Source organism: Populus alba, chromosome 5 (assembly GCF_005239225.2).
Source record: "Populus alba chromosome 5, ASM523922v2, whole genome shotgun sequence".
Classification (NCBI taxonomy): domain Eukaryota; kingdom Viridiplantae; phylum Streptophyta; class Magnoliopsida; order Malpighiales; family Salicaceae; genus Populus; species Populus alba.
In genome coordinates this window covers 11,505,053-11,520,396 of record NC_133288.1, presented here as the reverse complement: position 1 = coordinate 11,520,396, position 15,344 = coordinate 11,505,053, and the positions used below count along the sequence as shown (strand labels likewise).

At 32.2% G+C, this 15,344-nt stretch overlaps 1 protein-coding gene across 2 annotated transcripts; it reads left to right on the top strand.

Annotated features, from left to right (window-relative positions):
- Window positions 1-8,648: 8,648 nt before the first annotated feature.
- Window positions 8,649-12,551, top strand: LOC118045765 (B3 domain-containing protein Os01g0234100). Of its 2 annotated transcripts, none has more exons than XM_035054479.2 (7): window positions 8,649-8,964; window positions 9,156-9,236; window positions 10,146-10,177; window positions 10,284-10,440; window positions 10,541-10,747; window positions 11,453-11,543; window positions 11,645-12,551. In XM_035054479.2, exons 1-7 carry the CDS (start codon window positions 8,875-8,877, stop codon window positions 12,406-12,408), a joined length of 1,422 nt encoding a protein of 473 aa, XP_034910370.1. In that variant the 5' UTR covers window positions 8,649-8,874; the 3' UTR covers window positions 12,409-12,551. The 2 variants fall into 2 exon arrangements, with proteins under 2 accessions (XP_034910370.1, XP_034910369.1); XM_035054478.2 differs by having other exon boundaries at window positions 8,650-8,964; window positions 10,278-10,440.
- The last annotated feature ends 2,793 nt before the right edge of the window (window positions 12,552-15,344 follow it).

Sequence of the window (15,344 nt, the reverse complement as noted above, 5' to 3'; positions counted from 1 at the left end):
TTTTTAAATGTTACCTTTTATTAATTACTAGGCATATTATACATCAGTTCAATTATTTTTAATATATATAATTCATGATTTTTTCATGAAACATTAAATATGGTTTTATTATGTATTATCTTTGATAAAAAGAATGAAATCTCAGGTTTTCTTCAACCATTTCCTTACCCTCAAAGATTAACTCATCATCTTTCTTACAAGGTTCAAGAATATGTTTTCCAATAACCTTGTCACTACAAAGAGTGATGTCTGATTTGACTTGGTCCATGTGTTGGCTTTCAAAATTACTTGCACTTGAATTGTATTGCCCTTTTGGATTTTGCTAAGGTTAAGATGAAAACTTACATTTCTTCTAAAAACTGAGAACAAATGTGAATTTTGCAAGAGTATCTTTCAAATCTGCCATAGTTTGAGCATTTTGAGTGTTGATTGTCTCCTACTTTTCAATGAATACGTGCAATGTTTCCTCAAGATTTCTTCTAAAAGGTGGAGCATATCTATGAGAGTTTTGGAAATTATGGTGTGCTTGAAATGGTGGCTGTGAAGTTTGTGCATTATTGTTATCACTCTTTCCAATTGAAATTTGGGTGATTTCTCCAACCAAGGTTGTATGTTTACGAGTATGGGTTATGATTGAGCCTTTAAAAATTGTTTAAAGCATGGGTTTGTTCATGGAGGCATTCTTTGAAAAAAGCAAAGTTGGACAGTTATTGGTTGAGTGTTCATTGGTTTCACAAATTTGACACATAATGTCTTGAATAGATTTTAATTGACTACTCTTTTTCAATTATAGTGCCTCGACTTTTCTAGCTAAAGATGCAAACTTGGCTTGAAGGTCATGATATTCCCTAAGGTTGTACATTCCTCCACTAGATGTATGATGTTGAGTTTTACCCGGTGCCTCATAAGTACCTGTAATATCCCAATTTTGAGTATTTTCAGCTAACAAGTCTAGATACTCCATTGCTTCATCAAGGTCTTTATCTTCAAAAGTTCCATTGCATATCAATTCTACTATTTTTCTATTGTTAGGTGTTAAGCTTTCATAAAAATATGAAACTAATCTCCATGTTTCAAAACCATGATGAGGGCAAGTATTAAGCAAGTCTCGATATCTATCCCAACATTGGTAAAATGTTTCCCCTGGTTTTTGAGTGAAAATTGTGATTTGTCTTTTGAAAGAGTTTGGAAAAAACTTTTAAAAAAATTATTGTTACATTTCATCCTAATCACAAATGGATCCTAACCTAAGATTTTATAGCCATGTTTTAGCTTTATCTTTTAATGAAAAAGAAAAAAGCTTTAATCTGATGGTATTCATGCTATAATTTAAGTCATTATAGGTGTTACAAACTTCTTCAAATTCTCTCGAATGCAAGTATGGATTTTCTAGATCTAAACCATGAAAAGAAGGTGAAAGTTGAATAATGACTGGTTTAAAATTGAGGTGAGATGCATTAGGAGGGAAAACTATACATAAGGGTGCACTTGTTCTTGTAGGATTCATGTGGTCTCTAAATGTTCTAACTGGATTATTCTCATTATGAAGTGATTAATTATCCTCTTCGGTCATATTTTCTAAAAATGATGAAAATTTCCTAGAAAGTCTACCATTTAATGTACGTGACCAAACTCTCATGCATGTGTAGAAAGAGAATAAAAGGAAGAAGAAAACAAAAGAAAAATAAACAAGACAAAAGAAACAAAAGTTAGATACAAGAAAAGTGAAAAGAGAAAATAAAATGAATATTATAATTTATATAGGAATTTACCTCCTCGACAATGACGCCAAAAACTAGACAAGACCAAAAGATTGATGTCTTCTCCTAAGTGTAGGAGTGTCAAAATAATAAATAACCGGACAAAACCGGGGTCGAACCACAGGCAAGTTAACTATATAATAATAATAATAATAATAATAATAATAATAATGGTGATGGTGATGGTGATGGTGATGGTGATGGTGAGTTAAAGAGGACTTTGAAATATAAGATTAATGTAAAGATTAAATAATGATAAAAATAGTTGTCAATGTTAGAGGATCCACTAATGGTATTTCAAATAGTATAATATAAACTCTTTTTATTACTCAACTGGAAACCACACATAAAGGAGGTTCCAATTAGATGATTTATCATTAATAGCTCATTATAAATTATTGACATGATCATATTAATTATCTTATTTAAGTAACACCAAACTTTTAAATATTACCAGAAATTCATGATGCTAACTTATGTTAACAATAAATCAAGTTCCTTTCATAACATAGGTGTAGGTTATACCATGCGATTGGCTATGAAAGTGTCAAGCATTTGTTGTATCAAGTGTTATACAACACAAATTTAGATTAACTATTTAATAAGTAAGGTATTAAGAATTAATAAGATAAAAAGAATAAAACATGTTAATAGCAAGTTGTTTAGGATATAATCATTGAAATCCATATTGAGTTTATAGTATACTTATCCTAACACCATTAGTGAAACTTTTTAACCTTGACATAATAAACTTAACTAAACATAATGAAAGAGAGAAACATAAATAAATAAGATATAAGTTAACTAAGTAAATGAAAAGAAATGAAAAGTATATACAAGAGATTAGTATAACATAAAATAAAACTTGAACATTACAAAATACAAAGAAAAAGAGTAAAAGCAAGATCTTGATCTAAACAACCAAGATACCTAAATGCATGGCAAATGCCTCCTTTTATAGGCCAAAATTCAAAACTATTGATTTGATGACTAATTGTTGAGTGGGTGGCCATCTCTTGACTTGGTAACAATCCTTATCTTTTTGTTTGTAGAAAACATCATTGCTAACATCAGAATTTGAACAGATAGTCTGCATGAAAGTTTGGGAAATTATCTCAACTTTCCAACAAAACAAGAATGGGTAATTTGAACTTTTAGAACTCGATATATAAGCTGAACATTGAACAGTGTTTGGGCTGCAGGATAAATTCTAACTTCTCTGTTGTTGCTATAATTTGAACTTGAAAACGATCTTTTTGAATCTTGGACTCTCATAAAAGTTTTAGGCCTATTTCTTAGCTTTCTATCCATATAAATCAAATCTAAATCCAAGTTCTACAGCTTCATTTATGATCCAATAACCGAATGGTGTTCTAATTTAAATTCAACCAGCATTTCATTTCTAAGCTTAGGTCTCTCTTTATCTTCTCAATTTCAGTAGTTAAACTCATCAATCAATTCTTTGATTTATATGATAGGCCTGTATTTCAAATAAACATTTACCATAAATTAAATGTATCTTATATTATCAAACTTGTTATTATAAAACATGTTCTAGTTAAGGAGTTATTGATACTTCAAGTACAAAATGATGATATAAAACCTTGATAAAAATACACTTTTAAATACTAATCAACAAGATTTCTGAATATACCTCCTTATTTGGGCTTAAAGGAGGAGCAACATTATCTATAACACACGCTCTTCAAATTAGAGAACATTCTCAAATGTTTTTAGTAGAGGTTATAAAACCACTATAACACATTATAACCTAATCACTTTTTTTATTTGATATTGCTAGTGATTTATCTTAAAAAATATCTTTCAATGGATTTTATGTCCTTCTCTTAAAAAAATAAAAAATAAAACCATGTCATAACTTTCTTAGCCTCAGGAGAACTAGACAAATTATAACAATATTTAAATGAGTTAAAAATAGAAACTTAACCTTTAAGTCTCAAATACTTGTCAAAAGATGCTACGATCATCCATCTATTTGGATGCAATCAACTCGCATACAATTTATATTAGAAAAATACATCTCTAACAAAACTAGACAAGAAAAGTAAATATTCAAACTTAAACATGCATATAGAGACTATATTCTCAAAATTCCCAATTGTTACCTCTAATATGGGCTAAACATGCATATGTCTATCGTCTCTTTCTTTTTTCCCTCTCTTTTTTCTCTTTCTATTTTTCACTATAAGCTACAACTCTACATGGAAAAACAATAAAAATATAAAACTGCCATTTTAGTAACTCATATATTGTTTTTAGATATTTTTGTGTTTTTCCAACTATATATATTCCATGTTTTAGTAAGAGAAAAGTGAGAGGATTTTTATCTTAACAACTCAAAAAAGAAAAGAAAAAAATATATCTTTATCTACTCTCCATACAAAATATTTACCTAAATAACTCTAAACTAACTTTAGTATTAAAGCTTTTTTACAGGTAACACTGACCACTTAGCTCGTAATTGTTTATGAAGAAAGCCCAAGTCCAGTGATATTTTTTTGAGCCTTATCACTAAGTAAATATATAGACATGCATAAGATATATAAATATAATTCTAGCATGCTCACTAAACATGCATATAAATTATACTTAAACAAAACTGGTTCGTGATACTTGTTGAAATTCCTAAAATATAACCAATCTAAATTTATTATTATTATTATTTTCAAGATTTAATTCTTGGTATAAAAGGACTCATTTGAATAAGTCTATCAGGATTCCAACACCACCATATTGTTTAATTGCATTTCTAAATAAGGTCCAACAAACCAAGAAAAACTAAACTCAAAATCTCTCTATAAATATTGATCCTAAGTTCTAGATTAGAAGAAAAATTATGAAGAAATAACTCTTAAAAACAAATGAGCTTAGATGAAAACAAATGAGCTCATTATATATATTTTTAAAAAAATATATGCAGAAAAAACCAACCCCAAAACATTTTTCTTGAACCCATTTTATAAATGACTTTGGAACCAAAACTAATATAAAATTATTCTTATAATTACTAGAATAAAGTCCCTTCATTATCAACTCTGATTACCAAACAAAAAATTAGAATTATTTGATTTAAATTAAATTTTTAAGTTGAAAAAAATGTTCAGGTTTGCAGAAAAACCTTCTAAAGAAAACTGATCAATTCTATCATTCATAGTCTATGCTAGAAAAACAATGGGTTGGTATGAATTAATAATTTTATGGGCTAAAGAACTATAAATTCAAACCCTAATAAGTTGGAAAACAAAATCTCTTATAGCAAGAAAGATTATTTATAATAAACCTATGCATGGGCCCAGATCTAAATTGAGTTATATACATGAGTTTAAGTCTAAAGCATGTTTTGTTTAGACCATCTCCCCTCTAAAATCCAGGTGCCATTTGGGTTCAGTTTTAACTTCCACTTTCCTACTAAATAAATGAGTAGGAAATTTTGTTTTTTTTTTTACGTGGAATAGAAGCTTTTAGAGGGTTTTGAGTTTTTTTAAAACATGTCAACCAAAGGTTTTTTGAAATCAATATTTTATTCATCCATAATTTATTTAAATCATGTTAATGTTTCATGTTAAAGAGCTTATGTTAAAGATTAAATTCCATTAAAGTTCTAACCCCAAAAGTGAACGGACTCCACTTTAAATGTATTCATTAACCATGGTTTCGAATAAAATTTTGACAAGAAAGCAGTGTAAAAATAATGCAATGTCCCCTTAGTTGTCGAGAATGAATAGAAGCATTTGGCATTTAATCATCTCAATCTTCCTAAAATATTATTCCTATTTTAGGTTCTCTCGATAATTGAAAGAAATTTATTCCTTTTTTAATAACATGGACCGAGGAACGTAAAAAATTGTCATACCCTGTATTTTAGCAGCTCGTGAAGCCTTTTGAGGTACTAGACTCCTATTTTCTAAAGCCTCGATACGTTGTGTATCATTTGTGTAAACAACTTACCCTCTGCAAAAACCTTTCTTCACCTTCTTTCAATTTAATGGCCCTTATTTTATCTCTTAGAACTATCAACAATTGAAATAACCGGTCAAACAACTTGTCATTTATTCTTTTTTAATGGAAGCAAAAATGAATTACAAGGTAGACCAACACTTATAATGCCACCATTGGGCTTCAAATAGTTATTGAGGTCAATAGGTATTATTGCACCAACATCCAAAATATCATAGTCCCTCTCATTTCACATGACCTAATCATATTTTCCCAAACTTTAACATTTAGAGCCTAATTAATGAAAGCATTTTCAATTAAAAATAATAATTTAGAAGAGCCAAATTGTTAATATGATATTTTAAATAGTATAAATATAGCTTCTTTTTTCTTTTTCTTGTGTGCTCTCTTATGAAAAATGCTATTTAGAAGAGCCACCATGTTAACTCATCTCTTTATCATGTTCAAGTTTTAATCTTGTAAATCAACAGCTAGATTTCCTCTCTTCAATTATAGTTTCCCCCCCCCCATAAAAATATAAAGGAATAACATTTTGTGAGAGAAAATAAATTTTATCTATGAGCATACAAATTAAGGGGTGATAAGCCAAATTATATATTTTTTCCTTTTGAATTTTGTTTTAGCATGAGCATTGAATTTTGTTTTAGCATGAGCATTGGAGATGCCTTAACATGAATAGCTTGTAGGGAACTCGAGTACGTGGAAGTAGAGAAAAACCTTCATAAATACACCTTATCAGTATTATACAATTTGGGGAGTACACTATTATGTCGAATCCTTATAATATTATATTTGTTTTGCAACTTAGTCCTTCCATTTGTTTTCCATGTTGATTTTTCTTCCTAGTAAGATTTTTCAAATTACACCTGCTACAAACAAAATGGAGATTAACAAAGTAAAGAGATTTTTCAAAATAAAGATTTTTCAATCCATAAACCTTGATTGACAAAGCAATAAGTCGCGAAGTAAAGAAATCTAGACATAACATGTCCTAAAATCTCTTGTGCTGAATATTCACAATCTTAAATCAAGTAGCACAAGATCTATAAATAACAAGTTCCAAAATCTCTTGTACTAAATATTCACCATCTTAAATCAAGCCTATCTTCCCATATTTCCAAATATCTCATAAATTCATAAAATTATATTTCCCATTTAAATCCTTAATTTGTAAATCCATCATCAAGCATCTTAACAGCATAGAGTTCAAATTGTCTTGGAGTCAAGTATGGCAAGTCTGCAGAGACATTTTGACATTCTAAATATTTAGCATCGATTTCTTGCATGGATTCATGTTTCAGTGAGGTTGTTGATACCAAGCGGTGGAATCTCACATCCCAAAATTTCTCCCTCTTTCAAATGAAAATGAGTTTCAAACCCTAAATCAAATCTAAAAATTGTTGTTTCTAATTGACTTCTTTATTTCTTGACATCAAATTGAAATGGTTTAGATAAAAGGAAAACCAAGCAGGTATGTGATTTTAAGATAGATAATGAAGGGCTATAGATAGATGTCCTATGATCAATTGCGCTTGTTCAGTTTTGGAGAGATGGAAAAAGCCTTCAGTTTTAATTTGAACCCCTCAATTTTTCCCAAAACCTTAATTTCTTAATCTTTCTTATAAAGCCTTGTTTTGCAATGCCTTTTTTTTTTGTTTTAGCATTGAAGCTGGAAATATCGACGAGTCTATTGCTATCATGACTGCATTGAAGTGCCCATAAATTGAAGTAATAGTTGTAAACATTTTTTGGCCACAAATTATTGCATGTGATTGAGGGAAAGAGTTCCACTAATTGCAAATTTAGTGTGAATTAGCACTATGATCTGGTATTTGATACTCTTGAGAGAATTTACTTTTTGACAAGCTTTTATTTTTTCTACACGACATCAGTTGACCTGTAATGAAAAGTTATGAACCTGGTAAAGAGCGTAGAATATCTCTAGATGAATATAGTGTTTGGAAACGTAATGGCACCTGTATTTTAAAAAAAATAAATTTTTTTTGTTAAAAATTATTTTTATATATATTTTAGATCGTTTTAATGTGCTGATTTTAAAAATATAAAAAAAAATCATTTTAATGCATTTTAATATAAAAAAACTTTAAAAAACAACCGCAATCATATTCCTAAACAGACATGAAATAGTTTCTATGGAATCAGTTGGTTGAATTCCTTATCTATATTATTTGTCCCCTTTGATGCAATTATCTGAATTGTCAAACTCTTTTACTTGTTTCTTGAATTTTCTTGGATTCACTTTTCGAATCTGTGGGAGAATTATGTATGATTGCATTCGAAGTTTTTGAACGAAATACAATTTTGGGTTTTTTTTTTTTTTAAGAATTTAGTAAAATTATAATATTAATTTGATGGTAAAGTTGTAATGTTAATATTGTAAGTGCTCTTTAATTATTAACTAAAAGATAATAATAAGTTTATAAATAATTAAATGTTTTTTATTGATTTTTTTTTAAAGAGCTCGAGTAGATAATATAAATGGCTACGAGCGCAATAAAATTTAAAACATTTTTAGACTAAATTACAGGATAAGAGGGTAATTTTCTTTTTTTGTAGTAGTTCGGTAGTGGGTGGGTTTTCATCGTTCATGGCTTCAAAAGCAATGTAGCGGCAGTGACTTTTGACAAATTAGAAAAATACCTCCTTCCATCTAATTTGTCAGGCTTTTTGATAAAAAAAATAAAAAAATCATATTAATATTATTAGTCCAAGCCTAGTTTTAATACTCTCTCCGAGCAGCAGGCTCAATGGATAACATATAATCCAATTCTTGCTTGATTATGCATTTAATTTCTCTTTTTAAATCCTATTTCATGTCCGGTAGGAATATTTTTTTTTTTTTTTTTTTATATATATAAAAAAAACAGCAATGGTGCAGGACAGGCGCACATAAATAAGGCACGTGATAAGAAGAGCCAGCCAAAACGACCTTCATTAGAACAGTTAAGCAGTCGTTTTGCACCTTCTCCAATCGGATTACCGAGTCGTCCCAACCCAACGCTTACAAAAACAATGTTGTAGCAACAAGCAACATTGATTTCCAGGACAGGACAGCGCAGGACAGGGGTGTGGTTTCCTGTGGTGGTGATTCAGAAATTCCGGCGAGGAAGGAACTATGAGCGGAAGAGTGAAGAAGGAGGTAGAAGAAACTGATTTCATTAAACCGCTGCTGTTTAATAAAGAGCAGCTCAAATCTGTCAAAGACGTACGTCTCCCTCTCCCTCTCTCTCTTGCTGCTTATCTTAACCTCCTTGGTTTCTTACGAGATTTCCAGAAACTAGCTCCTCCGGACACTTCAGATCTCGCCTTTTTCTACCTGTTTCTTTTTTATTGCAGCAGTAATTAATGTGTTCCGATTTTTTTTTAAAAGGTGATTAGGTTTTTAAATGTTGGCAGGGTAAACAGAAGAGTCCGATGGAGGCTACTGAAAAGCATCTTAAGATTAAGAGAAGATATTCGGATCCGAAACTCAAGTTTGTAAGAATATCTCTTCTTTCCTGTTGTTGCTTCGGTATTCTTTTCCATCCAAAGTCAAAAGCTGTGAGTAATGCCTGACATGCGCAGGAGTTACAATATTGTGTAGGTTTAGACGAAACTATCCTGTTAACAATGGACCATTTCTATTGTTTGCTATCACGGCATTGCTTCGATGATTAGTGCTGTATTCTCTAGTCTGATTTTATGAGCATGGATGGATATAAGCCCTTTCTTGTTAGAAAAAATTGGGGGACAGAGTTTTTCCTTTATGTTTTCCATTTCCTTTGCAAGTATAAAGTATAAACCACCCTATGCATAAGACCGGTGCCATTATGTAGCAAGCTGATTTACTACCCGTAAAACATTAGTTTTATCTTGATGCTTTTTCCAAAACTATTTACCCATCTAGCATCTACTGAACTGAATTTAATCAACTAAGCTTCATTTGTAAATTACCCGTACACTTTTCTATGCATCTGGGATTTTCCGACCCTGAGATAACTCGGGCGCAACTGAATTTTTAGACTTTGTTTCTTGCCAATGTCTCAATTTTCTGAAATGCATGAGATGGTTTTCCTTGTGTTTTCTAACCTTTCCTGTGGTATGTTTTATGTCATTCTGATTTTGTCTTCCAAAATCAATCTAGATGCCTTTAGTTCTCTATTATAATGAGGGTATCAATGGCATTGCTCCTCAAGATGTATGTGGGGCATTGATAAAGTCTTGGGCTTGCAGCATCAAGAGTGCTGTTTATACTCTTGAGAGCACTTAAAATTGCTTATATGCAGGATTGTCTGTAAATTTTTCCTCTCAAAATCCCACTCAGTTCACGAGGACCATAATTAGATATTGATATATGTTGCTGTTTCGGTTTTATACTAACAGGAACTGTAATAAATTCTTGAACAGGTGATATCAGGTCATGCAGGGAAGTGTATCTGGTCAGTGAGGAAGCCACTATGCCTTTTATGTGTTCCAGTCTTCGCTGTTTGGCTTTTGAAAATCTAACTTGTGATCATTTTCTCCCTGCTTTTGCTGAAGTTGTAGGCAGAATAAGGCTCCGGTTGAAAGATCGACCACTGTTGGAGATGGTAAGTCATCTGCTATGATTCGGGCAGAAGAGGTTCAATCCAATCTAGAACCAGCATTCCCTAGCTTTGTGAAATCTTTGGTCAGATCACATGTTGCTAGTTGTTTTTGGATGGTAAGAGCTATGGAATTGCATGAGCTTGAGTTGGTTTATAATTATAACCTCACAAAACACAGTTCATATATGCTATTACTTGGATATTTTTGCATAACAGGGGCTTCCTGGAACATTCTGTAGAGCACACTTGCCATCTGTGGATACTACTGTGACTTTGCAAGATGAATGTGGGAAGGAATTCAAGATGAAATACATCGCATATAAGACAGGCTTGAGTGCTGGTTGGAGACAATTCTGTGTTGCTCACCAATTGTTTGAGGGGGATGCATTAGTCTTTCAATTAACTGGGTCTTGCACTCTTAAGGTGATGGTTTGAATTGATTGTCACATTCACAAACTGACCTTTTCTTTCAGCACTTCTGCAATGGTATGTAAAAACTTAGAAATGACTGCTTTTAATGTAATGTGCATGGCTCTTGTGCTCATTAATGTAGAAAATGTCTTAGAACTTGCTGGAAATGATTCATTATCTTCCATTTGGTTGGTGGGAGGATGATTCCTGTTTGGAAACTAGGAATTTTGTTGAATGATGGCTGAATTATGGAAATAACTCTACATCATATTGGATTTGACAAGAGAGTGCCAGGAGAAATGACCAATAATCCTTTTGGGACTGGATCCTGAACAACATGATAAATGGGGCAAAATTAACTCCTTACTGCTTTCCCAGGATCATTTAGTGCATGTTACATCATCTGCGGTCTATGTAAAATGTCGATGACACACTTTGTTATTTGAAGTCCTACCTCTTGTGAAGCCAGTCAATTATTTGAATGCACATTTGAGAAACCTTTTGAAAGTATAATACAAAGTGCCTATCCACCTACAATACATAAAAGATACCTTTAGAGAATAAGTAACTTCTGTGAAAAATAGAAGTGAACACTTTCCTAATGTGTTTGGTGCCATTCCTTGCCTTGCCTACTGATTCTATTGAAGTAGGAACAACTTTCCTTTGTTTACTATTCGAGTCATTGCTTCATTATAAGTATCTGATTTCTTGATGCAGGTGTACATAATAAGGGCTAATGATTTGACGGAAGTGGATGGTGCTCTGTGTCTGCTGAATTTGGATGCTCAAATTAAACAAAATGTTGCAGGCAAGTTGGTTAATGTCTCTGTCTTGCAATTTTTGGTGTGTTGTGTATGGTATTTCTAATATTTCTTTGTTGCTACTGGGTGTCAAACTTGATAAAAATAGATAGTGCTGAAATGAAGACCGCTGCTTGTAAAAGTTCAAAGAGGAAGCGTCCCAGGTCTCTTCCACAAGCTGTTGTCCAAAAGAAGAATAAGAAGTCTGTCCAACTGAGACTGTCAGTCCCGCAAGCTGGCCAACCCGCTGAGCAATCTGAAAATGATAGTGAAGAGGTTGGTTCAGAAGTTCTAGAAGGTTTCAAGTTATCGTTGCCTACTGTTCATTTCAAAGACATCAAAAGCTTTGAGGATTTCAACATTCTGGTTGATGGGTTAGTTTTAGATTCGGAACTTTCAGAAGACATTCGGAACAAGTACTACAAACTCTGCTGCAATCAGAATGCATTTCTTCATGACAATCTTATCAAGGGAGTTAATTTTAAGCTGATTGCTGGAATCATTTCAGAAACTGTTAATATTGCAGATGCAATGAGAGCTTGTACTCTTACCACCTCACGAGATAAATTTGCTACTTGGGACAAGGCTTTGAAGGCTTCTGAGCTTTTTGGGATGAATGTTGGATTTTTACGTGCCAGGCTAAGCCGGCTTTTGAGCCTTGCCTTCGATTCAGAAGGTGCCACAAAAACAAGGAGGTATCTAGAAGCTAGATTCGAACGAGTGCTAACAGAAGATGAGATAAAAAGTCATGAAGCAAAGCTTGTGGAATTGAAGGAAGCCTATGAAAGGTATGGTGCTAATGTTGAAAGGCTCAAGTCGAAAGCTGAAGGCTATGACCTCAAGTTCCAGGAGCAGGTTCTTGCTCCATGGTGATGTATTCGTGGCATATTGTTGTCAGTGCGTTGTCTTTTTTCTCCCTGGTGACACCCCGTGCTTTGTTTGGCTGTAGACAACGTTTGTAAACATGTATGTTTTTATGATTTATCATGTAGACAATGCTGTGACTTTTGAACGTTTGTAGGATTTCACTATACTGGTGGTTTGCGCTGCTGTGGGGTGGCTCAAATTTCCAACTAACGTTAAAAAAGATGAATATGAGATACAGGTGTTTTTGAAGAACGAAGAAAATTTTGATTCTGAGTGATTGATTTAATTGAGTTTAATAAACTCAATTAATTTAATAATATAATAAAAAAAATTAATAATATAGTAAAAAAATAAGCAATGAAAGCAAGTAAACTGAGTTAAAATAAAGACAATGAATAACTACCCCCCAAAAAAAAGGGCCTACTGATATTATAAATGAGAATGTGGTAGCTTTACAAAATGAAAATAAAATTTTTTCAGCTTAGCCTTGGTCCATAAATTCATAAATATCCCTACAAGGCTACCCATATAATCTAGTTGTGGCAAGTTCACAACTAACTTATTAGAATCACTTGTATCAAAACCACAACTTGCATTTTATTAATAATTTTAATCATGGTTATTTGAGTTAATAAACCTTTGTTGATATGAATTTTATGCTTTTGATCTAATTGAGAGTTGGTCTAAAAATTTATTTTTAGGCATAATGACATGGGTCAAAATTAGCAATGGTTGTTTTCTCATATCTTTCTTTCATTTTTTTTTTTAATATGACCAATTTATGTTTGTTTAGCATTATTGTGTTTTTAAAAGAAAACTCCTATTTTAAGTTAAAAAAGTAGTGCTTGATTAAGGGGCAGATGTGTTTCAAAATCAAAATATTTGGAAGAAGCTTTGCTTTTAAAGCATATTAACACTCCAAATAAATGAAAGTAAAGTAATATAATCATAGGTGAATATTGAGGGAATTATTGGTGGAATTCAAATAATTAAGAAAACATCGGGCAAGTATTCCTTTGTTAATTCCATCAACAAATTTGACGTGTCAATATTTTTGATGAAATTACCGATGATAATTTATTGCCGTTAATTTTTATTAGGGAATCCATCGATAATATTAAAGTTATAACAATAAGCATGACCCTCGTCTCCCTCTTCTCTATTTCTTTTTCTTCTTCTTTCTTTTTTTTTTTTGTAGAAAACAACACCCTCTCCCTATTTTGTCATCAATCCAGCTTTCATTATCATAAATCTAGCCACCTTAATACTTAGTTTGTTAGTATCATTGTTAAAAGGCTTTTTAGGTCTGAAAAGCTATTATTTATACCATTCCTTGTTAAAATGCTTTCAGGTCTGAAAGGCTTCATTTTCCATTGCGTGCCAATCTTTTTAGTTTTTCCACCCCTAATTTTTCCCTATGTAAAAGAATTATGTGAAAAATGAGACACCTGTATATTTTATAGAGAAGTTTATAATGATTTTCTTATGCCAACACTTTGACTTCAACATGATCGATATACCTCTTATTTGAAGCAGCACCGGTGACCAACTCTAACCTTTATCATGGTCGATCAGACATTGTCTATTCTTTTTGTCCATATCGATTTCAGCCTTTCTTTTTCCTGTACTGAAATAAACAATAATTATTCCTATTTATTTGACACATGTATGTTTATTTATTGTATAAACACACGATGCCATGTGGATGATTGACGAGCTATTATAGTCCTACCAAGTAGTAGCATACAAGTCGTTAACAAATAACAATGAAATTATGTTCCTGAAGACAAAGCATTTGACATATGGATGCTTAAATTTAAATGATGTGATGATAACTGTGAGCATTACGGTCATAGATTCTCAGCGTAGGCCAAGGTGGTCATCACAGTGGATGATTTAGCCAAGTTAATGGACTTATCGAAGCATAACTACGCAACAAGCAGAGAGAGATCGCACAAGGTTAAAGTCCTTGATGTTCGAGGCAGTATTATAGAAACCGATGCTGACATCTGATGAATTAATGGATGAAGCTATTACTAATCAAGTGAAATAGCGGAGTTCTCCCTGACTTCGATTCAATAGACGCATTTGGACAGAACATGGATATTGAGTTGGAAGCGACTTTGAATCCAGGTTTTGCTTTGAAGGTCCATGATTGCAGTGGAGATGAAGTTGTTAGTGAGATATCAAAAGGAAAATTGAACGGGAAGATACGAAAAGGAATGAAGCTCTTTGAAAGCTGCAATCAAAATGTTTCAAGGTCAGGTTTTTTTTCTTTATCATTGTGGATATTCTTTCTTGTAGAGGGATGGAAAGATTGTGTAAGAGAAAGACAGTTAGGAATATAATCAATGCTCATCAGTTAAGAATTTTTTTAAAAAAATATTCTGGAGACAAAGTTGTCTATGTGTCAGGATTTTTTGGTTAATAATATGTGGGCAGGAGATAAAGTGAAATTATGATAGTTCTGAAAGAACATCTACAGGGTTTATTAGTTATATGAAATAATGCCACTTTCAAGATCACTAATATTGAATGCATATAGCAAACGTTGAACAGCTCTTTTGGGTTACTTTTTCGAGCATGATTTTCATTATGTTGTAGTCTCTATTTATGTTGATTGTGCCGTAAATGAAAGGAAGCCTTTATACGAGGAACTTTCTCTGATTTTGGTGACCTATGGATCCTACATAGTGATCTCAATGAAACTCTTCTGGCTAGAGAACGAGGAAGAGGGCGAATAAACTGTAGCGATGCTAGAGATCTTGATTCTTTATTTGTTGTTTGCAAAAAGGAGTTGCCTCTGCTGTGGTGTAGCAATACAGTATCTGCATAGTCTTGCGAGTCGGATTAATCGTGTTTTTGTTAGTCTTGCATGGTCTTTCAAATTCTAAAACTCCACTCTTGCATGTTTATGCAGGAACCTCTTGGATCATTACCCC

Coding starts and splice junctions, on each gene's coding strand:
- LOC118045765 (XM_035054478.2), top strand. CDS start 8,875: ATGAGCGGAAGAGTGAAGAAGGAGGTAGAAGAAACTGATTTCATTAAA. Junction 8,965..9,155: donor AGCTCAAATCTGTCAAAGAC/GTACGTCTCCCT, acceptor AAATGTTGGCAG/GGTAAACAGAAGAGTCCGAT. Junction 10,178..10,277: donor CATGCAGGGAAGTGTATCTG/GTCAGTGAGGAA, acceptor CTTTTGCTGAAG/TTGTAGGCAGAATAAGGCTC.